Consider the following 24253-nt stretch of genomic DNA (forward strand, 5'->3'; position numbering starts at 1 on the left):
TCCAAAAAAAGTTAAACAGACTTTAACAAGATAATAATGATAGTGTAAGCATGTCTGCAACAGCTGCAGCAGCAGTTTTCAGGTCAGACTGCGATGTGGTTTCCCTAGAGATCATCTGCAAGACTAGGATCTTGAATCCTAAGACAAGGGTCCTTAAATTCTGGCCTTCTGTGCCAGTCTCCTGCAACTTTTAGGTAAGTTTCTGTATCAACACAGCTGAGTTAAATGATGGAGTCATGAGCCCTTTGTTTGAGAATCTCTGGTGTAGTTTATAGCAGAGGCACAGCAAAAGGTGCAGAACAAATCCAAAACCTGTGCACAAATAACAGTACAGGTACAGTTCAGAGCCAAAATCAGAGTGACTCACTTTGTGGACAAGGAACAGGCAATGGTCAGGAGTCCGAAAATAACAATTCAGGTAAAGAATCACGACGTTGCTCATTTGACAAGGATAACAACAGCCAAACTCACACAGAGTGAGCGCAGCTGGAGTTTACATAGACAGCAGGACAGGTGAGAACAATCAGCACCCAGCAGGAGCAGAGCCACAGGTGAGAGTAATGAGTTAATCAGCATGTAAGAATGGGGTAGAGAAGCATTATAAATCATGGCAGGAAATTGTGTCAAAAAGGCAAATGTTAATCACTGGCTTTAATCAGATACACCCTTTTAAAAGCATAAAATACATAAAAAGAAGAGTTGCAACTTTATTTTTATCATAATTTTAAAGATCTACAAAACTTTTCACATAGCTTGTAAAGTTCATATGTTTTGGAATCTCCAAACTTCCATGTGCATATCCAGTTTGGATTTTCTGTTTATTTCATTAACCTGTTCATAAAACTTCTAGGTGACCTTGCAATTGGTGCTTTACAGCGGAAATTCAAAGTCTACACACACTTTTGAAAATGCCAGACTTTTGAGAGAGGACCATGATAGTAATTTTAAAACTTTTTTCCACATTCATATTGAAATGTATCTTTTGTAATTCAACTAAAAATCTAATGTGTTCTTCACATTCTTTATAAAGTGCCTAGCTCTATTTTGTATACGTAATTTTCCTTTTTTCCTCTTGAGAAAATGGATAATTTAGCAACAACAAAAAACAAATACTTCATAGACGTTCTAAGAAGTTGCTAAGACAGGCTGACTAAATCAGTGGGGAACTGACCAAACCATGTGCACTGATAGAGGAACGTACTTCAAAACAGGAACTTCTGAAAGAGGAGAAAGAGTGCTGAGAGTAAAAAAAAATCAGAAAGCAGAAGCTGTTATGGAAACAATCATGACACTGTCCATTCCGTAAACTTTTATAATTTTGTGGTGATCTCATATTTTTTTTCCTACATTTTTACCGATTCACTCCACAAAGAGACTGCATTCTGATTATCAGCTGACTTTTAAATGTAGCCAAATTGCCTATTAATAAGAATAAGACACTAAGCAATCGTTTGCTTTGTTGTCCTTGTCCAGTCACAATCAGACTGCCCTCTACTGGAAGAAACATGTAAATGCAATTTGCAGAACGTCAGAAGGGGGATTGTTGGTGCACGCTGACTGTGACTGTTCTCTCATTAAATTACCAGACAACATAAAGAGACGTTTTTAATAATGATTAAACTTATTATGAATTCACCACCTGGGGACCCCAGGACCGAAATGGGTCCTCATGGCAACTTTTGAGTTTTGTCTGTGTTAATGATAATGAAATGAGTTTACCTTAAGATGAATGGTTTGGATCAGTGTTGCGATCTTCTCCTATACCTTACATCTCATCACAGTTTAAATGTAGCACATGAACTGCACGCATTGGACACTAATATCAAATGTGTCTATTTAGCTGTTCAATTATTTAAGCAATCAGTGAACAGCTATATGAACTCAAACACACTTTACATCAATGTTAAAGGTTCAACGCTGACAAACATCAACAGAAATGAGTCATAGACTGCGTTTGTGGGCATAAACATCCTGTTGAAAAGAGTTGAGTTGAATGAAAATGACATTGAGACAATATTGATTGTATATCTCACTGCCCTTTCTAATGAAGCATTTTGTAGCCTGAAGCTGGGAATAAATTGCATTTGACAGAAGTGTCACGCTCATTGGTGGAACTGGGTGAACACACTGACACAAATAACTGCATAAAGAACACACATCCAGCTGCGTCCAGCCTCTGTTACTGTTTCTTATTGAAATCAGGATATGGATAAGACTGATTTTCATCAACTTTAACGAGAACAACACTGAAATGTTGTTCATATTTAAAGGCACCAGCAGGAACTGCTGTATATACAGTTAGTCCCCTGCAAGATGGTGAGAAAATACGGATTATAAACTTGGGAAATTAGAGGAATCTTACCATAAAACCTGACAGTAAAGAACTAATCTCAGTGGTAAACCTCTATTTTTTCCAGTTGGTTTGTCAAAAAAAATTAGACTGTTCTGCCCAAAAACTGCCTGCAAGCTGTCATAGTTTATTTTATGGCCTTATCCCTCAATTTATATAATGCACTTTTAAAGAAAAAAAAAAGAATCAGGCTTTAGAAGCTCAAAGTCAAGTAGTGGAAAACACCCGTTGATGTTTAAACTCAAGTAAACCTGAGCACATTTGTCCAACCTTGAGTTTCCCCCACTGGCTTCCAGTATGCGAGCAAATTCTTTTATTTGTTTTTTTGAAGTCTCTTAGTAATGTTGCTTCTTTTAATCTGTCTGAACTGCAGCACCCATATGTTATGTCTGGTTGACTCAGACCAGTAGACCAACTGCTTGTTGTGGTTTCAAAGACATTATGAAAACTGAATGAAGAAAGCTTTTTCTTTTGCAGCACCTAAACAATGGAAAACGTTTATTGTCATTTTAATATCATTTTAAGAAACACTTGTGCTCCATGACCTTGAAGCAAATTTGAAATGTTTATTTTTTTTTCTTCTGACTTGTGTTTGCCTTTTATTTTGGGTTTCATTGTACGGTATATTGGTAAGCCTTGCTATTGTTTTTAAGTTCTTAATCAAGCAAGTAGTAGGTTGCAATTGATGATTAAGGGCTGTTTTGCAGCCACAGGAACAAAGTGCCCTGCAGTTGTTCAACCGACCATAAACTCCTCATTATGTTAAAGCAATCTAGACTGAAATGTGAGGCAATCTGACAACTGATGTTTTGACCAAACTAGGTCATGAATGGGACAATGATTCCAAAACTAGCAGTAAATGTGCAACAAAATGGGTAAAAAAACAAAAAAAATCAAGGTTTCAATGACCCAGTCGAAGTCCAGACCTTAACTTCGCTTTGCAGGATCTTACGAGAACAGAATGGAAATGATTGTCTGCAAATATCAATGAACTGAAGCAACGTTGAAGCAACAAGATTGGGCCAAAATCTTTGTCTAATGTCAGATAGAAACTGACTTCCTCAGTCATTGCTGTTAAAGAGGATTTCTTCAAGCTGTTGAATTTTATTTAAAATTAGTTAAACTTTCCTGCTCTCCCTTTTAGAGAGTTAAATCTCCTTGGGAGCCATCAACCCCATCAGATCAAACAATCAATGTCATTCAACCAGTATTGATGAGGAGTATTGAAAAGTTAGTCATAGTGGTGATCATAGCATCATTTCTAGCATGTTTCCACCCACTAATCAATTATTGTAGCAATGTCGGTGCAGTTCTTCACACAGCCAGGCTCCAGGAATCAGAAGTCCAACTGCGGTGAGGACAGGCAAGACAGAAGATGGCTCAACGGGCTGATCTCATCCGTGCTGGGATGATGCTTCTGACCATGTGGCTGCAGGTGGAGGAGGCTGCCGCAGGTAAGCCACAACTAAAAAATACCATCAGCAGAGTTTGACTGGAAAAAAAACTGGGTAATATTACAAGTGGGAATTTCATGAGATGTAAGAAATAAAATGAAATGGTGATAGAGGTGGGGGGAAATGAGGAATTTTACCAGTTTCTTCGACTGAAAGTAGAGTAATTGGACTTTGGGTCTTTACAATCCAACACAAGAGATCCCATAATGGCAATCATATTAAATACATTTAGAAAAAGATGTTAGGGTAATCATCTACAAGGAGACCTGAAAAAGTAGCTCTGATTTCTGTGATTTTTTTTTCCACTCTATTTATAAAATAATTTCTGCAGTCTGTGAGTTGACTCATCGGAACCTCACAGCCGGTGGGTGAGTTCGCAATACGTTGTGTTTGCATGACGCTTGGGGAAGGAAGTGTCAAACTTGTATGAAAATCAGAAAGAGGAAACTGAGTTTTTCTTGACAAAAATCTATTCTGAAGTCCCAGCAGCTACAGAAACAGCCCAGTCCAACAGAGGAAAGGCTGCAGGAGGTGGTGCACTGAGACAAAGATTTAATTAAACATGACCCACAATCCTTCATTATCCACACAGCAAGTGCAGCTGGACTGATCAATGCCATGGATTTTCATGATACTGTCCCACTATCTGCCCCAGTAAATAGTCACAGACAACTTGTTGGCAAGCTCTGAATGTGAGCTGTGTTCTGAGTGTGACATGCACTAACTTCTCCAGTTCCTCCATTTCTTTTTTGGTCTTCCCTCTCTGGAAGCAGGTCTGCTGAAAGTTGACTTAGCCCAGGAAGGAGGCAGTGATGGCAACACCATCAGCCACTCCCAAACCCTGTTGCAGCGGCTGGAGGCCCTGCTGAATCAGGGGAACGGAAGTGATGTTTCTCTCCGTGTGGAGACGCCGAATGCTGACGAGGTGAAGGTGATCCAGGCTCACTCCCTGGTGCTCTCCCTGCAGAGCTCGGTGTTTGAGGAGATGCTGCTGAGCCGCAACAGCAGCACTATGGTGCTGAGAGAGAGTTCCGACTGCGCCGCTGTGTTTGACAAGTTCATCAGGTGAGGCTGGAGCTGTGAATCCCCACCGCATCCCACCATTAAAATCAGACTGAGCTATCTTGCCACCTAGAGGGTTGTTCCATGCCCTACACCTAAGACAAATCAAAACCTGTGGTCAGTCAAGCAGAAAATTGACCGGTGAGGGAAACTGTTGAGCTCGCCATTGAAAACCTCTGTGTTGCAGGTTGAAGGAGACCGGACAAAGACACTCAATATAATCAATACAGAAAAACAACTCTCTATTTCATGAGCTAATGAGGTTCTTGAACACCTTAATCTTTGTTTTTTTCTGGACTGAAAAAGAAAACAACTTTAGAAAACCAAGCCCTTTTATTTGTGTTTGGGTCTCTTATCCACATGCAAACATCACTTAAGATGAACATAGCATATTTCTCTGACCTGCTGTTTTGGTATTTTAATGGAAACTGAGATTCTGGGAAACATTAGAATACCACTTCGCACATACTCACCATTACTTGGTGTATACCATACCAACAGAAATTGAGATGTTTTTGACAGTTCTTTTCATAAACCTGACAATATTTGTTCCTGGTATTGTTTAAGGTTTGATAAAGACATGATAATCACTGTCAAAAAACAAACAACAACAACAAAATAGAGGTTGTTAAACTTGCACATTTTCAGAACTTAGAGTACATTTCACGTTACTATTTTTCAGATCTTACAGGTTACTATTAGTAACCAGGTTGTATGATAATGTGATCTTCAAGCTACTTTCCGAGAATTTGCGGGTTACTTTCTGGAACCTACGTCTTGTTGTCTAGAATTTAAGGTGCATTATCCTGTTTAGCAAGTTACTGTCATGGAATGCAAAGGCCACAAAGGCTACTCCCAGGAACTAACAGTGTATTTGTGTCTCATGATTTAAACTGCAATAACTTTTACTTTAAAAATATATATTTTTTACTTACTTGTTAGAATTGTTACTATATTGTGACAGCATAGTATGAGACAGATTGCCATCTGTAGAAATGTACCACTTCCATCAAAAACAACCAATCAGTGCCAGGAGGAAGGTCTTAGTGCTGTCAATCAAGCTTTTTTACTTTGCTAAATGGTAAATTCCATTACAGGAAAACTACTAACTAGATTAGCATTCATGTCAGGCTCTGTTATTGGAAAGGACTTGTAGCATAGCAGAGAGCAAGGAGGAGGGTGTGAACAGCACATACACAGTATTTTCAAGAACATATACATTACTTTCCTGGAATGTACAAGCTACTTTCCAAAACCTCTTAAGTTGCTCTTTGGAACTTGATTGTTACATTGTGGTGCAGTATTATGCATAATGTCCCATACATCAATAAAAGTTTCCAAGACAGAGCCAAATGTTTCTGTTACTCAGTCAAAAAAAAAGCTCCAGAAGTTTTAGGTATCCTCTACATTTTGTTCTCTGTAAAATCAGACAACAGTGTCTTTCCTATATTGAAAACTACATGATTACTGAGGATTTTACACTGTAAGACACAATTATAGCTTCTTAGATAGCTTTGGAGTTGACTTCCTATAATGATTAAGTAAGCAAAGGTAAGCTGTTCAAAAGGTTCAAAGGGTTTAAATATGTACTAAGAAAATATTTTAATTAATAGTAATTGAAATACCTTGAATAGAAATGTCATTAGCAGGTCTTTGCATCTTCAACTCCCAGTTCTGTTGAACGTTTTTCTGAACAGACTGTTCATTGCCTGTCCTGCAATAGTTTGAAAGAAACATTTAAATATGTGAATAAGATTTGGTTGTTTTGTGGGTAACATTTGAAGATGTAAATCTGTTATCCCCTTTTCTTTGTGCAGATATCTGTATTGTGGAGAGATTTCTCTTCGTCTTGACCAGGCCACACCTCTGCATAAGTTGGCCACCAAGTACCAAGTGCAGAGCCTCCAGCAGGGTGTCACCAACTACATGACCCAAAATTTGGCCAGAGACTCACCTTCTGGTCATGTGGCAGGCTGGTATGAATATGCCCTGCAGGCAGGGGATGTTGTTCTGAGGGATAGCTGTCTGCAGTACCTGGCTTGGAACCTGTCATCTGTGCTGCAGAGCGGGGAGTGGGTGTCTATCAGCAGTCAGCTGCTTATGACCCTGCTTCAGCGCTCTGATCTCATCCTGCAGAGTGAGATGGAGCTCTTTGCAGCTCTAGAGGCCTGGATTATCCAGAATGAGCCCGATGGTTTGACGGCAGAGAACACATTAAGAGCTGTGCGTTATGCTATGATGCCTCCTAGGGAGCTCTTCCGTCTGCAGACCCAGTCAACAGTCCTGGCTCGTTATCAGGAGTCAGTCCGTGACCTGCTGTACATGTCCTACCAGTTTCACTCTGCCTCACCACTGCAAATGGCAAAATACTTTGATGTGAATTGTAGCCTCTTTGTCCCAAGAAACTATTTGTCTGCAGTGTGGGGTTCACCTTGGATAATCAACAATCCGACCCGGGACGACCGCAGCACCAGCTTCCAAACTCAACTAGGGCCCAGCAGCCATGATGCCAGCAAACGAGTTACCTGGAATGCCCTGTTCTCACCACGCTGGTTACCTCTGAGCATGAGGCCCATGTACACGGAAAGCGGCGCCATGCAGCCGACACGTGTGGAAGGAGGGCGCCCTCGCATCATCATCACGCCAGCAACATCCAGTGCAGATTTTGCAGGAGTCAACTTCCAAAAGACGGTTCTTGTGATGGCTCAGCAGCACGGTAAGCTAGTCGTGAAGCATGTCTACAACTTCCACCAGAGCACCGAGGAAAACGGTGACTTCTTGGCCGAAGCCAATCTGTACAGGCGCACCTCTGAATACCTCATCGACAGCTCCCTCTTTCTCCATGTCGTGGTGAAACCACTTTACCAAACCCTCATAACCACCAAGAACTGACTACAAGCCCTCACTCATATCTGAATCCTAATAGCTTGGTCTCTTGTTTGTCTTTTCACATAAAATTACTGTTTTCACTTGGCAACTAAGATTTTCAGTGTTTCGTCTTGTGGAAAGGTTCATGAGGGAAATCATGAACACATGTTGTAGCTTGGTGCTATTTTCAGTTCTTGTACTGTCAAAACAAATCACATCGACAAATCTATCCAAACTGCTTGAAAGCCTTAAAAAACAACGTATGTGGATTAAAAACTAAAAAAACAAAATGCATTTTTTCATGATTTTGTTGTAAATTATTGACAGTGTATTTGACAATAAGAAGAACGAAGAACATTCAGCAGCTTTCTTTCCTCTAAATACTATTTTTTCAGGTGCTATTTTCAGTAAATTTATGAGCCCAGAGAAAAAGTATTTGCTTTTTATGTTAATGGGTCATAACAAAGTTGTATCAGAAAGTACATTTCTGATCAATAAATCATTAAATAATTGCTCTCTGGGCACCAAATCCCTATCCTAACAACTAGATTGTGACTTTTCAATCTTCATTTCTTTCCTGTATGAATCTGTGGATGTCCCAACACTTGATCACTTAGTTTATTAAATTTATTGTTGCTTATATATGATTCATGTTACCTACTAATAAAGACTTTTACAGTTTTGTGTGTCTTTGTGATTCGCAAAAATACAGTGCTTTGCAAAAGTATTCGTACCTGACCAAATAAACTAGTGAATTACTAGTGAAGTGGAAGAAAAATGAATCATAATTTGTACTAACAAATGAAAATCTAAAATATTAAGCAGTGTGTTTTAAAAGAACAAAAAACATAACATCAGATTATAACAACATGATGAAGGAAATTAGGTTAAAGCAATATCTTGGTAGAATATGTTTTGTTCTGGTCGATAAAAACGAATGAGCAACGCATTTTATTTGTTTTGATCTTTTTCATGTTAGGATAATGAAAATTCACCGGCAAACACCTTCATTGATAAATACAAAACATTTGGCCTCCACAGCTCAACAGGCCCTTTTCACATGACGTCACACAACTTCCATTTGGATTCCATACCTTACTTCCGGAGGATGACGTTTTTTTAGTCTCTAAAACATCTGTCACAAATATGATTTGCAAACAAATTTTCTTTGATCGAAACCGGACAAAGGCTACAAATTCTTCACGGAACCACACCTGTTTGACTATGAAGGTACGTATTTTTGTCTTGTCGTTAATTGCTATTATGTTTGCTGGCTAACAGTTTATTTTTTAGCTACCGAGTACATTTGTTAAACAAATTTGTTAGCTAGCATTACGCGGCATTTCTGTTTTGAAAATAAAACGTTTTTAGGCTCTAATCTTGATTAGCTTCTATAGACCCGGGTTGTCACCAGTCACGTAAAATACACGCCAACAAAACAAAACAAGTGTTTCACCCATGACATCAATGCCCATGAATGGTAAGAGGGGAGACATGGAGCATTAATATTTATGAAAGAATTTATTTCTTTCTAATACTTGTTCACACTAAGTTTGTCAAAAATATATGGTAATATTCTGATAATAATGATATAAGTTTAATACAGTGAATAATATCAATTTGCTAGTTTCAAGATGATTTATTTTATAAATAAACTATATTACTCTTTTTTTCTTTTACATGGGAACAGTCGTATGCGATCCTAAAAAAATATAAAACCACCTTTTTGTTTGTCTTTTTAGGTGATTTTTTTGCCCCCCACTCCCCCGTCCCTTTTTTTATTCAATCTGTTTAATTTAAAATTAAATAATTTTAAATTATTTTTGTTTTCCAAGCAGATTAGACGTCTAAAGTGAACTACAATTGAGAAAACGTGATTGTTGTGTGAAACGCAGCCAGTGAAAGCTTCGCGCCGTGTAAATCCCGCGACTCAGTTTCCCACAATCCTCTGCGGTCCAAGCAGGAAGAACGTTGTCTCGCAGGGGCTCACTCTGATCCAAGTTAGGAGCTTTCAGCTGCCAGCCTTGGCCCATCATGTAAGTGCTGCGGAGAATTCTTTGCAGCGCATTTGCAAAATTACCCGCTTTCCCGACGCCTGCGCGGGCTGTGCATCCGAACCCGCGCCCCGTGCACGGACACGCACGGCTCGGACCCAAGAAGGCTCCAGGTGCATGAAGATCGAGGCTTGTATTTTGCATCTTTGTTGCAAAGCAAGCCGCCGAAGCTCCAGTACGAGGGCGATGGAGGGAGGGAGCGAGAAAGAAGGCAAAGTCTTTTGTGCTTCCCCTCCCCCTCATCAAAGCAGAGGGGAAATGCCTCAGCCAAAGGGAGGTAAGAAAATGAAGCCGATCCGTGCAAAACTAGCCTCATGCAATCACAGCTGCAAGGTTTGCAACGTGCACGGCTGCAGCCCGAGCAGGGTCGGTGCATTTTAAAGTTACAAGGCTTAGGAGGGTCAGTTGCATTTCCTGTTTGAGATCTTCCCCTTTGCACAGTTCCTGGTAAGACGATGCTGTGTGTTCTCATACTGACGCTAATAGCGGCGCACAGACTGGGGATGTTGGGCAGAGTCACGAGAAAAGACAAGGACACTTGAACTCTTTATAATCAACTCTGCACGAGTTGATGCACCCTGCTCCAGGTAAATCCTAAGTGCCATGTCACGTCCAGGGCCAAAAAGTGTGCGGCTTTGGTGCAGGAGAGCGGCAAACTCTGCAGCTGTCAGTGCTCAGATCTGTCTCTGCTTCTTAGAGACAAAATAATAATAATATATTTTTTAAATCTATAAATAGAAATGAGCTTCAAGGAGGTGGAGAGCTGAAGAGCTGCATAGTCTTTTAAAAGTCTGCAGGGAAAGAGCGTCAGCTCCTTCTTTTGTCCAGAAACTGGATATGAGTGAAACACCTGGATGTCCACTGATGTGCAGCATGCTCAGCACACTTTGACCCCGAGCTCAGGCGGCATGCAGTAACGCCTGAGCCCTACAGCCGCCCAGCTCCTCAGGATCTACGGTGCAGGCAGTTTGCATGTAGCTCTTGGGGGGTGGAGGGGGAGGAAGGACAGCTGCAGTAAATGCAGCTCAGGTCTTCTTTTTTTCCTCTTCCTCCCCTCTCTGTGTTTCCCAGAAATCCAAAGTGAGGCTGGTTTATTGCACAACATGCAGAGCACACACAGATCACACACTCCAACTGCAACAGGCTGGGTGGGGGGGAGAAGGGGGTGGTTGTACAGGTAGAAGGGAGAAAGTCCCGGATGGTCAGGGCCTGTTTATCGGCTACAGTCAAGTGTCCACCCACCTACACAGGGGAACTGTCTTGTTGCATCCGGCTCATCCTGTGATGAATAATGCACACGTTTTATTTATGTTCTTTACATGAATGAGTCGGTCAGGGGCTTTCCTGAGAGCAGAAGTGGGTTTCAGTTGCCACTCGCTGACGTCGCTTGGTGCACGAGGCCGCTGTCATGCAGCCGCCTAATCTTTCACTTCAGATTTTTCTTTTATTTCAGATTTCGTTTGTAGGTTTCTGAAACAACAAAATGGTGCTTGCATTGAATCAAAATTGCTTCCACTGGTCACCTTTAGGCCAAACGGCTGCAGATGTGAGACATTAACGGTCCCCAGCGACGAAAAGAGTTGGGCTGAGCAAAATACACTGAAAGATCTGTTGTCTGCAGCTCCTCCAGTGTGAGGAATTTCTTCCTTTTCTCAGTTTGAGTAACTTTAAATGCTTCATACTCGACAAATGGTGGATTTTCCTGCAGCTTCATAGCTTTAATTTCAGTGGAAGCAGTTTGACTACTGCTTTGCAGGTTGTCATCAGATTCTAATTCAAGCTAAATGTAAAGTCCTGATCAGACATTCAGAAAAAATATCAGAATTAGCTGGATTAAGAAAAAAAATATTTTTTATTTTTTGCTGTGTTAAAGCAGCTGCTCATTATTTAATCAAGCTGGTAATCAGGAGGAGCAATATGGACATTAGTGTTGGAAATACAAATGTTTTACCTCACAAAGATGATAGGTAAAACTACAAGGTGTTGCACCCAAAAAAAAATCTTTAGATAGCATTATTATTTAGAGGCATTCATACCTTAGTTTGCTAGATCTTTTGTTCAATGTTCTTTTAAAAAGCTGTGAACTATAAGATATAGAGAATCCTGCATCAAAACAGAATTATTTTTGTTACTAGGATGCTAATTTAAAGATGCTTACATAAATAATAGCTAAGATTTTTACATTGATTTGTATTTAAAATAAAATTTAACCAATAAGTAGGTTTTGACTTATTAAATATACGCTCATTGAAAAAAATAAAATAAAAATGAACTATTTTGCTACTTTTCTTGACCCTTGACAAGCTTAAAATCAAGGTGAACTGGAGCTCCGGTTTGAATTAAAGCACCAAAATTAGTATTTTATAAAGGTCCAAAAATCACTAACAGTGCTGTCATAACCGCTTGCGGTGCATTATCAAAGAATGCAAAAAAAATTACAACTGAGTGACATTATGGACCTATTCTAGTCCAGATCAGTATCCAAAACCAAAAAAAATCTTGGTGTATTACACCCATCCCACACACTACAGTTAAATCTCCTCCCTTTGTATAAGTTTTTTATTTTTATTTTTATTATTTTATTTTATTTTTATCTTTTATTTTGCTGTTGTGCCACTGCAAATGACTGCCACTACTTGTTACAAATGAATTGCCCTTTGGGGACTTGATAAATTGGAGTAAAAAAATAAAATCTATATAGTGTTGGATATTTTGGTTGAAATAGAGCTGATTTATAGTTCTTATGCCAAAACAGCAGTAACATGTCTCCATACCGCACTACAGAAGTCATCGTTTTGCTTCATGATTTGTAGAACCTACAGGTAATAAAACCCAATGACTATTCATCCAGTTAAAGATTAATGTTTTGTAGCTGAAGGCCTTAACTGTTATAAAACGTGGGGAATTTGAGTGTGGAAAATGTGAAGAAAGCCTAAAGACTGAGCTGAATTAGAGATGCTAACAGTTGAGTCTCTCTCTGGGATAGTTTGTGGTATTCCTACAGTAGTTTTGCTCCACCTTTACATGCCGCCGTTCAGTTCTGCTTTTGTAATCTCCTATTTTTGAGACACTGAATTCTCAAGAATCAGGGGATTGTCTTTGTGCATTCAAGACTTTGTGAGCACAGAAAGCCTTGTTTTGTAGCCAACATGTGTTTTAGTACCTCATAAGAAAAAATTGCTCATCAAACTAAAGTCTCCATGGCTGAATGGCTGATTTGTGCTCAGCAGATTCATGAGTCACCAGATGGCTCACCTGTGCGAGAAGCTGTATGGCTTTTTTCAGTCATTTTAGACTTAATGAAGGGGTAGTAACATTTCTTTTTAAGCTTCCTCCTTATGCTTGTGCTCATCACTCATGGAGACTAATTTTAGGATTCAGTGGTATCATTTCACCGCTTCATCTCATCTGTCATAGAAGGCAAATAAAGCTACAGGTTTGTTAAGAAGATATTGATAAATTGTGCAGCTTGAGTACTATACTTGAAAGTAATATCTCTGAAAGATGGAGGGCATATACCTGTAGGTTTCATACAATCTTTACCAGGGATTGCTGTGCCTTTGCACATCCCTTAATTTTTTTTACATGTTGTCACTTTGCAACTACAGATTTCGATGTATTTTACTGGCACCTAATGTTTTGGAGCAGTATAAAATAGTGCCTAATTGTAAAGTGGAAGGAAACTCATTCAGGGTTTTCAAAAGTTTTTATGACCTAAAACACAAAAATGTTTTAGCCATTCTGAAATGCTTTGTAAATTAACTTTTTTGCCCCAGTTACAGCTTCAGATCTCATTAAGAGACACAATTTTTTGTGTAAAGTATACATTTTCTACTCCCAACAGAATCTTAGTTCATTTTGGGTCTCAACTTTTACTGAACGATTCAAACACATGAATATGCTTTGATCGAAACTAGGGTTCCGTAACCTGCTGCACCAGAGCCTCACTTAGCTCTTTAATCTCTCCAAAGAGCCTCTTAATGACTTTGTCCAACACTGATACAGAGCTGACTAGTGTTTTTAAATGGGCAAGTAATAAAAAGGCTGATTACAACAGGTCTTCTATGTATTTTTGCTGAAAGGTCTGCACAAAACAACATTAATAATACAAGAAATAGTTTTTCTCCATTTAGTATGCTTTTTCCCAATCAAGAAAATGTTTTTAACTCTTTCTTTGTAAGAGACTTGTAAAGTTATATCTTTAAAACTTAATCATAGAAACAAAATTATGGCTTGCTACCCACAGAACAAATTTATAAACGGCAGGTATAAAACTTGATAAACAATTTTACATTCAGTTCAAAACTATTCACACCCCTGGTAGTTTCAGTTTCAGCATTAATTTTCATTCATTTTGAAATTAAAAGTCAGTTAGTAAAATGAAATAATTTTGCCAGCGCTATGAATAATTTTGACTTTATTTGTATGTTTTCCAGATTTCAGTTTCACTTCTTACCTGCCACTTCACAATTATGCATTGATTAGTGATGTTCTATTAAGTGAAAGAAGTTTAAGTGTGTCCTTTTGGTGCATCTGTGATGTATTTCTCATGTCTTCACTTAAAAACGAGACTCATTCAAGCTTTGGGTGCCATCTGTTTTTGTTTTTAACTACAGAAATGTGGCTTTGAATCGGATTGGGTCTCATGTGGAATGAATGCACTGCAAAACCGAATATTCTCACTGGCACAATTATGTTGTGTGATAACTTTCTTTCTGGACCGATTTAACAAAACTCATCAGGACATGAAACATCAAAACTGCGCTTGCATCACCTTTAGATCTACCTGTTAAATATCAGGTAAAAACTGCGTGTGCTGCATTGCCTCTTTACCAGTTTAGTTTTACCTCAAGCTCTGTGCATAACAGCTGCCTCCTCCTGCAGCCCCAGTCTTGCACAATCACTGTGTTTGTCTGGCTATTTCAGCTGTTTTCACCAAATTTGCTGTGTTGATGGCTGTTGACGATGACTGTTGTTTAGTTGAGTGTAGTTCAAATGATCAACCACATCCAGACAAGAAATAATTGCTTCTTATTGTAACAGTGGATTGCAGGGAACAAAAAGGTATTCTTGTGACTGTGTGTGCAAGGCTGAAAGGGAGAGAGAGGCATAAATTCAGGTGTTGTCGAGGTTGGCAGCAGGTTTCAGATTCTTGTTGCTGAGATGAGACGGAGGGTGAGGAGCAGGGGAGGTGGAGTGTTGCACCTTAGTAGGCCAAAAGAGTGGAAGTTGCAAATTAAGTGACGAATGTAGATGCAAATTAAGTGACGAATGTAGCTGCTGCTTGTCTTTATCCGTGCTGCTAAATTGAGACCGGAATAAATGATGCTTCTTTGTGTTAGTTTTCTTTCTTCCAACTTAAAGCTGAAAATTTTTTTTGAGCATAAGTTTTCTGCTACATGATTCACACGTTTACAAAAAAAACAAAAACAAACAAAAAAAGTAGTAATGCAGCTTCCTAACTTCCGTCCATCAAGCCATCCGCTTCCCCTCCGACTGCCCGATCTTCCCTGACCCTCTCCAACACCGTGACATCCTTATATGCAGGAACTCTCTCCAGCTCCTCCTGGTGGATCTTAATGTGTCGCCAGGCAAGAAGTGAGGCATAGTTCCTCCAATAAGTTTGTGCAGCTGCCATGCGATCTCTTCCCAGTATGCACCTACCGATATAGTACATGGAAAACCTCCACCTGGGTCCATCCAGGAAGTGTTCTGATGAGATCTTTGAATGATTTCAGCAGACTTTTGTTTCATGGGGAAAAGATGCCGTGCTGTTCCAAACAAGATGACAGTTAGATATAAACGAGGCTCTATAGCCTGGTTACTCTGTGAAAGAAGCTAATTTCAGCTGCTTTCATCCAGCTGAAATTTCATCTTTATTTTTAGATCTTTATCTCCTCTACATCTATTTTGTACATTGTGAATTAAGTACATCTAGAGTCTTTCTCTTTTGGCTAAGAACCTTCTTCTCCTTGACAGAATGATAATTTCTGCAGATACACCTTGATCCATCTAGTCCTCTCCTAATTAATTGTGCGGTCCTACATATGTGTGAGGAAAACACATACATTCTTGAGCTCCTCTGCCTTGGACTGAAATTTGCAATCAGCAGTTCTTCATTCTAAAGTCTCTTTTTACCTCCAATTAGCACCTCAGTAAAAGCCAAAAATCAGTTACACAATAAAAAAGCAACACTGTCTTGTTTTCCCAAGGAATCAGTAGCTGGTTTAGGAAGACAAACCTTCAAAAGCAGGCTATAAAAAGAATGTTAGTATAAGTTTATAATGTGTTTTGCATGTTAAAAGTTAAAAATAGTAGAGATACGATTCAAAAAGCTGAGGACACACTATCCCAGTCTTGACATATTTAGAAAAGAGGCATATTATTTTTATCTTACACAGGGTATTATGTCAAATTGACTCTTTTAAGCTTTACATCTTGTTATAATCTTATTCTCTCAGCAAAAACATATTTGGAGTGTTGTTTTGATTCTTTCATGCATGTTTAAGAAATCCTTGAATTTCTGTCAGAACTTTGGGGCGGTGCAAATAAACATTAGGATTATATGACAGGTGGTATTTTTCTATTTGGAAATGTTTTCATTGCGATATGTCAATTAAGTCCCAATACAGTTTATGGCTAGTATGTAACCATTTGGTTTATTTCATTAAGACCCTTCAATACATATTGTATTTCAGGCTTATATATTCGAGTATATGTATGTGTTTTATTTGTTATGTTTATAATTAGCTAGGTGATATTTTTGCATTATGCTCCATGCTTTTGTGGGTTTGTGAATACTTAAATATAAAGCTGTAAAAAAAAGGCTGCTCCCAGCTGATGTCATCTCCCACCCTCTCTTTTTTATTTATCTGTCAGCAGAAAGCATTTGCAGTTGGGTTGGAGATAAAATCCTACTTCCTGGCTGCATCCAGATCTGCTTAAAAAAAAAAAATCAAACATGCTTGTTTGACTGCAGCTGGGTTTGAGTCGGATCGTTTTTCCTTTCTGCACTTGCAGAATCAAGTCTTCTTCCAAACTCAGAATAACAGATTTTTTTGCTGACTCGTCCTTCCGACTGAGTATAGATTGGTGCAGCCTTCCCCATATGGGAATCTGGGGTAAATTCAGGAAAAAAGAAAAGTGTTGCATGGCCCCAGCTTAAGGTGTTAAATTATAATCAACTGTGAGACGTTTGTGTTTTCTCCATAAAGGAAAGACAGTGTTCTAGTGTTATGGAAAAAGATGTAACCTAAACCAGCCACAAACGTGAACCTCTGTTGATTTCAAAGCAGCCGTCTGAATGAGTGAGTAAGCCATAATTTCAGGCTGCAGTGAAGTGACTCAGTCTGTAAAGTGTTTTTCATGCGAAGGCCGGATTGTTGATCATCATGGGAATGAAGACACTGTGTTCCTCACGCTTGCATAAAGTAATCAATGAGATGAGCTTTAGTATTTCTAATCACATGTGAGTTGAATAAAAATAGTTGGTTTTTAAATACTCTCAGTTGTGACTTCAAAAAGCAATATCTGACCTTTGGTCGGGTCAAGATCGTTCTTTTACCAGTAGTTTAGTTTCATTTAGCTGAAACATACAATATCTGCAGGAAAATAAGTCATATTTCTAATTCAATGTATCACAACATTAGTTTTCAGCTACTACATCTGATAGGAAGCTAACCACATTAGTTTGCTTTTAACTTTATGGTGTTAAGTTCACATCTAAATGCATCTGAATGTGTGGTGCAGTACACGGTCTGTTTATGAGGCCACAGTACTTTTGGACAAAGAGGGCTTTCAAGTAAACACACTCTTATAAACTTTCACACACAGAAATGCAAATGTGGGGCTTGTGAAGATTCACTTTCTCGACTGATTCAATTTATCTTCCATCAAAAAACACTTTTGCATGGAGATCATTGGTGCTGATGCAGAATAAAGGGCTCATTTAGTTGAAAATGTATCTAAGTTTTGATTCTAGCAGAGAACCGAAACGTTTTAGGTCCCTTCTTGTTGTATTTTACTCACACATTCAGTCTTTCTAAAACAGCCAGTTTGGATTTGAAATCAAATCCCAGCAACTCCTTCAGATGTTCTTCCTGGTAATCAGCAGAACCTTCTGTGTTAGTCATTTTGATCTGACTGCAAAGGAACTGTAGCATGAGCCAATGATGACATGATTCCCAAAAGAGCATCCAGCAGCTGTAACCTAAAGGAGCTGCCATCTTTGGAAGTGTAGAGTATCTCACAAACTGCCAGAGTCGGAGGGGGCAAGCGGCCGAGGGCGCTGGCTGGAGTTATTTTCAAATCCTGCTCTGCCAATAGCCTCCCTCCCCTCTCTGTTCCTGTCTTTTTCCCCGTTCCTTCTTGAGTCCATGTTTGCGATTTACTGCCTCCCTCCCTCTGTGATTGATCCATCTTCCTCCTGCTCTGTGGAATTCCATTGAGAAGCTTTGGGATTGTTTGAATTCCAGCTGGGGTGCATGTGTGGGTTAGCAGCTGGCACTGTGCGTTCCCAGTCATCTGGGCTCATTATCCAGCCAGGACATTGTCTGCCCTCACAGTCCCAGGCTTTTTGCCTGCACTCTGCCTCTATTTCTGCAGCACAAAACCCAGTGCAAGCCTTCATTGTCAGTGCCAGCTTCCGTCTTCAGCAGACTAAGAAGCCGACACGCATGCATGACAAGGCCGATTGCATGCATGCATGCATGCATGCTTGACAGGCGTGGCAGAGACGAGGAGCATTGCCTCTCTTAGCTGTTACCTTCTCGCTGTCACTTCTTGAGAAACAATAGGTGCGTTCTTTGCGGGAAAGCCGGCTTCTCACCTTCCTCGTCTGTGCTGGTTTCGTTGGGAACAAGGAGTGTCCCAGCACAGACATCTCCTGTGGCCTCCCTCCGGCATTTCCCTGCATACTTGAGCTCATGTGCTGGAAATTACTTGGAATTATTTGTACTGCTGCTTTTAACTAACCCACACTCTCTGCCATGGTTTACTACTTTGATACTGAGTGCAGCAGAATGACCACGAACAAGGAAAGAATTGTGCATACCAACTATGCATTACAATCTGAAGAAAGGATGAAGAAAGGGGACCTTTTTAATTTGAAATGTAAAAACTGGGAAATACTCTGTGTAAATGTTAAATATTCCTAACACTACCACATACCAGACATTTAATTTTTGTTTATACAAGGTAACCTTTGGGATTATTGAAATTGAACTTAATTCAGTTTGATTTTAAGAAATCAAATTGAATTTATTTATTCAAGTTCGGTTAAATAAATCCTACTTTATTCAACCTGTAGAATACAAAATTTGACATATCCTTAACGATTCCTTTCTAAACATTGAACTTAAGCAAGTCTTTGATACCAACTCAGTCGGCTTTTACTTTGAGCTCTTTGATTGGTGCATGAATAATGTATGCACAATTTTATCCAAAATCAGTTTTTTTCAGTTATCCATTATATCTGTTGTTCTGTTATTTGCCTAACTCGCGTAACTTTCACATTTGAATGCATTTTAACTTTCTTATTCTAAGATGATTGATTATCGGTAAGAGACTTTTAATTCTCTGCAAAGCCAAAGGTCGTAGCTACTGAGCATTTAATCAGTTTGATTAATCAATTGCCTATTGAATGTCCTGCTCTGTGGGGTTTCCCTGTGCTGACTGCCTGATTGTTGAGATTGCTTTTTAAGGCTTGCTGTTTTTGTTCAGATGTTAAATTATTGGAATATGGCTAAAAAATTTGTATTTACAGTTACATACTGTAGAGTACATATGGTTTTCATCTAATTAACATATCCTTAAGGTGATTTGTGGCATATTGTATTGTGGTCTGTCACAGGAGTTTATTTCATGTTGTATAATTGTGTTTTCGAATTTTGTGTTTTTGAAGGGCTTATGATATTTTCTAAACCCTCTTTTGTCAAGAAAAATAAAAACAAAATGTATATTTCTATATATTTAAGTGATACTCGTTTCCTGTAGCAACACTCTTCAGTGTGGGTGCTGTTACTGAGTGAAGAGGAATTGCTATTTTCAGGATCAGTGAAATATTTACAAAGAAAGACATGCAGTAAAACTAAGAAGCTTAAATTAATTACACAGAATTATTCCAGTCTGTTCTTTTCACCTTTTAATGTTCTGTCCAGCACTGGGACGTTGTGTATTTTGAAATTTTGCCTGTGATTTAGACACTTTAGAGTTCAGGATCTGTATTCTTCTGACAATGCACATAGATAATAATGATGGCAGAGCTAACCTTTCTAAACTAGAAGTTGAACTGACAAATTTGAACTGACTAAGACAGTTTGTACTTATTTTGGTTTGGTTTTAATGTAATAATGAAAGCAGGTAAAATCATTTTTTTGTTTTACATAATATTATAGATTATCATGTCTGTGAATAACATGTTCTATGTTCTCTAGCATAGCTATCTGCTTTGCTTCTGCTTAGACTTTGGTGGTGTGATCCTTTACTGCCATCATGCTAGCTTTACCCACTGTTACATTTCCTTTTTGGGGAATTTTGCTTTTCTAAACTTATTTTGGGAAGCTTAAGGTTTTGATGATGGTATGGTTTTGGCTTGAATCATTTACATTTTTGCATTTAATAACAGTAGAAACCAAGATTGCAATTATTTTTGATTGATTTAGAAAAAAATCTTCATTTAATATGATTACTCATTGAGGATGGAAAACATATACATTACACCTGTAAACAAGCATTGAATTATAATATTAAATGTATTGTTTATTATGAACATTTACACTGAAATACACATAAACTTGATTAAATCCTATCATAAACTGCACAATCCTATCATTACATAATTTTTACTAGACCGTAAATGAACATGGACTATACTGCAGTATAACGTTGTTGTGCAAAAGGGTGTGATGTTGACAGAGTGGAGCTGTCGTTTATCCGGGCACTAGAGAACTGGAACAGTCATTACATTAACCTTACTCAACAGTAGGCGTTACCACAAAGAAAACTACACAGAACAGAAATTACTGCAAAAGAAGTCAAGCAGGAAGAATATATTTCCTAATGAAATAGAAACATGTACGAGAGACGATTAGGACAAAAATTGTAATAGTGGCAATGCAGTTTCATATGGCAAACTAATTAAGACACTTTACTTAATTTAAGCGGGCTATTCTTATGTAAAATCTCTAAAATCTCATATAGGCTTATCACATCAGATCTGTGAATTCTACCATGCATTAGAAGAAGCTTAAGGAAAATAAAGAAATAAAAGGTGAAGCAGAACTGTGCACTACAAAATGACAAGGACCTCAGATGTGCGAATTACAAAGGGAATCTAGTCAAAGCCCAGACCCTGACCTAATTGGTATCCCTTCTGCTTACCTGGGCTGTCTGTGCAAGAAACCCCTCAGTCATTTCAGAGCTGGAAGGCAGGAGTGGAGTAAACGTACGTCAGAGAGTGGGACATGGCTATAAGTAGCATCTCCTTTAAAGTATGCTTACTTTTCCCTCAGCTAGAAAATACTTTGTATTTTAGTTCACAGGGAATTAGCAGAAATTATTGGTTTAAAAATGCAATTCTATTACTTTATTTTCCATAGATGGGGAAAAATGGTACAAGTATTGAATCTTTCTTGTGTCACCTTATTTTTTCACTTGATTATAGGACTGCATATCCTCAGTCTACTCTGAGCTGTTTGCAGCACAGATTTTGATCATACTAGAAATATTTAGGATCGTTTTCCTTTGTGTTTCAGTGTACGTTTCTCCTCGCATGTAGTGAGTATATAACAACAGTTTAAAAAGTCTACTGCTAGCTGAGTGTCTGATGCTGATGAATCAAGGCTCATTTGGTGACTCCAACGTTCAGTCAGTATTAGACAGGATAACACTGGTTGGTTGTCATTTGTGTGGAGTTTGTTTTAAACAGTTGTATTGAGATAGCTTAATGTCCACCATTTAAGAATTGTTGGACTTTTCCATTTATCAGGTTTCAGTTATTCTGACATCTTGTCTCTAACTGTAAGTTATGGCTGAATTTGTGTTCCATCATTGCTTCATGCATTCTGAAACACAACAGAGCTGCTGCTTATTCCTTCCAGCCACACACATTACATAATCCTCTGCCCCTCCGACCCCCACCACCTCTTCTCGCTTGCTTTTCTACACCTCGGCGCTCCTCCTGTCATTTCTGCTTCACATAGCTGCAGTCTTAACCGATACTCCGCAAGCCCTGCTTTTCTGTTGTTAGTTTAGACATGTCATTCCACACTTTGCATATGTATCTGCACTTACCGGGGTTGATGTTTGTTTTGGGAAACCTTTGCATTGTCAGTGTTTTTCATGGCTTTGCATGGTAATATCTCTGTAGAGGTTTGAAGTAGGCTTCTGTTCTTTAGCTGCGAGGAACATGCTGCTTCTTGCCTTATGAGCTGAGTTACAGCTGAAGCATTTTCCAGTCCATTTCATGAAGAAGGAAAAACTATGCTGTTGTGATCATACAGCTGGCCTTTGCTTAATGCATTGTTTTAGGTCAGTGATGTGAAAAAGTTCAGGTTGATGCAGACATTGTCAATCCTTCTTTCTCTAAATGTGGAAGTTGTCAGACTTCTGCTGGAATACTTTTCTTCATGCCTCAGGTGCTTGCATCTTTTTTAGACAGACTCAAATTGAATTTGGTGAGGAACGCATGTAGTCGTCATGACTCAGCTAATCTGCCAGTTAAAGCTCATATTTAGTTATTAATTGCAGTATTGTGGGCATGATTTTTCACTTCACTTGTATTTGATGTTTGTTTAACAGTCTGAATCCATCTTCTTCCGCTTATCCGAGGTCGGGTCGCGGGGGTAGCAGCTTCAGAAGGGAGGCCCAGACTTCCCTCTCCCCAGCCACTTCTTCTAGCTCCTCCGGGGGAATCCCGAGGCGTTCCCAGGCCAGCCGAGAGACATAGTCCCTCCAGCGTGTCCTGGGTCTTCCCCGGGGCCTCCTCCCGGTGGGACGTGCCCGGAACACCTCACCAGGGAGGCGTCCAGGAGGCATCCTGACCAGATGCCCAAGCCACCTCAACTGGCTCCTCTCGATGTGAAGGAGCAGCGGCTCTACTCTGAGTCCCTCCCGGATGACTGAGCTTCTCACCCTATCTCTAAGGGAGAGCCCAGCCACCCTACGGAGAAAACCCATTTCGGCCGCTTGTATCCGCGATCTCGTTCTTTCGGTCATGACCCAAAGCTCATGACCATAGATGAGGGTGGGAACGTAGATCGACCGGTAAATCGAGAGCTTCGCTTTTTGGCTCAGCTCTCTCTTCACCACGACAGACCGGTACAGGGCCCGCTTGACAGCAGACGCTGCGCCAATCCGCCTGTCGATCTCCCGCTCCCTTCTTCCCCCATTCGTGAACAAGATCCCGAGATACTTAAACTCCTCCACTTGGGGCAGGACACCCCCCCTGACCCGGAGAAGGCACTCTACCCTTTTCCGGCTCAAGACCATGGCCTTGGATTTGGAGGCACTGATCCCCATCCCGGCCGCTTCACACTCGGCTGCGAACCGCTCCAGCGAGAGCTGCAGATCACGATCTGATGAAGCCAAAAGGACCACATCGTCTGCGAAAAGCAGAGATGAGATCCTAAGGCCACCAAATCGGACCCCCTCAACACCTTGGCTGCGCCTAAAAATTCTGTCCATGAAAGTGATGAACAGAATCGGTGACAAAGGGCAGCCCTGGCGGAGTCCAACTCTCACCGGAAACGAGCCCGACTTACTGCCGGCAATGCGGACCAGACTCTGACACCGGTCATACAGGGACCTGACAGCCCGTATCAAAGGGCCCGGTACCCCATACTCCCGGAGAACCCCCCACAGGGCTCCCCGAGGGACACGGTCGAACGCCTTCTCCAAGTCCACAAAACACATGTAGACTGGTTGGGCGAACTCCCATGCACCCTCCAGGACCCTGCCGAGGGTGTAGAGCTGGTCCAGTGTTCCACGACCAGGACGAAAACCACACTGCTCTTCCTGGATCCGAGGTTCGACTATCCGACGGACCCTCCTCTCCAGGACCCCTGAATAGACCTTGCCAGGGAGGCTTAAGAGTGTGACCCCTCTATAATTGGAGCACACCCTCCGGTCCCCCTTTTTGAACAGGGGGACCACCACCCCAGTCTGCCAATCCAGGGGAACTGCCCCCGATGTCCATGCGACATTGCAGAGTCGCGTCAACCAACACAACCCCACAACATCCAGAGCCTTAAGGAACTCCGGGTGGATCTCATCCACCCCCGGGGCCCTGCCACCGAGGAGCTTTTTAACCACCTCGGTGACCTCGTCCCCAGAGATTGGAGAGCCCAACCCAGAGTCCCCAGGCTCCGCTTCCTCAGTGGAAGGCATGTTGGTGGGATTGAGGAGGTCTTCGAAGTACTCTGCCCACCGGCCCACAACGTCCCGAGTAGAGGTCAGCAGTACACCAT

General features: G+C 40.2%; 2 protein-coding genes across 2 annotated transcripts in view; both read left to right on the forward strand.

Annotated features, from left to right (window-relative positions):
• Nucleotides 1-3709: 3709 nt before the first annotated feature.
• On the forward strand, nt 3710-8420 carry btbd17 (BTB domain containing 17). Its single transcript, XM_023340615.1, has 3 exons — nt 3710-3804; nt 4578-4869; nt 6684-8420. Exons 1-3 carry the CDS (start codon nt 3726-3728, stop codon nt 7756-7758), a joined length of 1446 nt encoding a protein of 481 aa, XP_023196383.1. The 5' UTR covers nt 3710-3725; the 3' UTR covers nt 7759-8420.
• A 1280-nt stretch (nt 8421-9700) lies between these two features.
• LOC102221885 (dual specificity mitogen-activated protein kinase kinase 6) overlaps nt 9701-24253 on the forward strand; it is a 33922-nt gene continuing 19369 nt past the window's right edge. The window contains exon 1 of the mRNA XM_014470901.2: nt 9701-10065. Within this exon, the coding sequence (XP_014326387.1) occupies nt 9906-10065 (160 nt within the window). The 5' untranslated portion in view covers nt 9701-9905. The remainder of the gene's footprint in view (nt 10066-24253) is intronic.

The sequence above is a fragment of the Xiphophorus maculatus genome, chromosome 10 (assembly GCF_002775205.1).
Source record: "Xiphophorus maculatus strain JP 163 A chromosome 10, X_maculatus-5.0-male, whole genome shotgun sequence".
Lineage (NCBI taxonomy): Eukaryota > Metazoa > Chordata > Actinopteri > Cyprinodontiformes > Poeciliidae > Xiphophorus > Xiphophorus maculatus.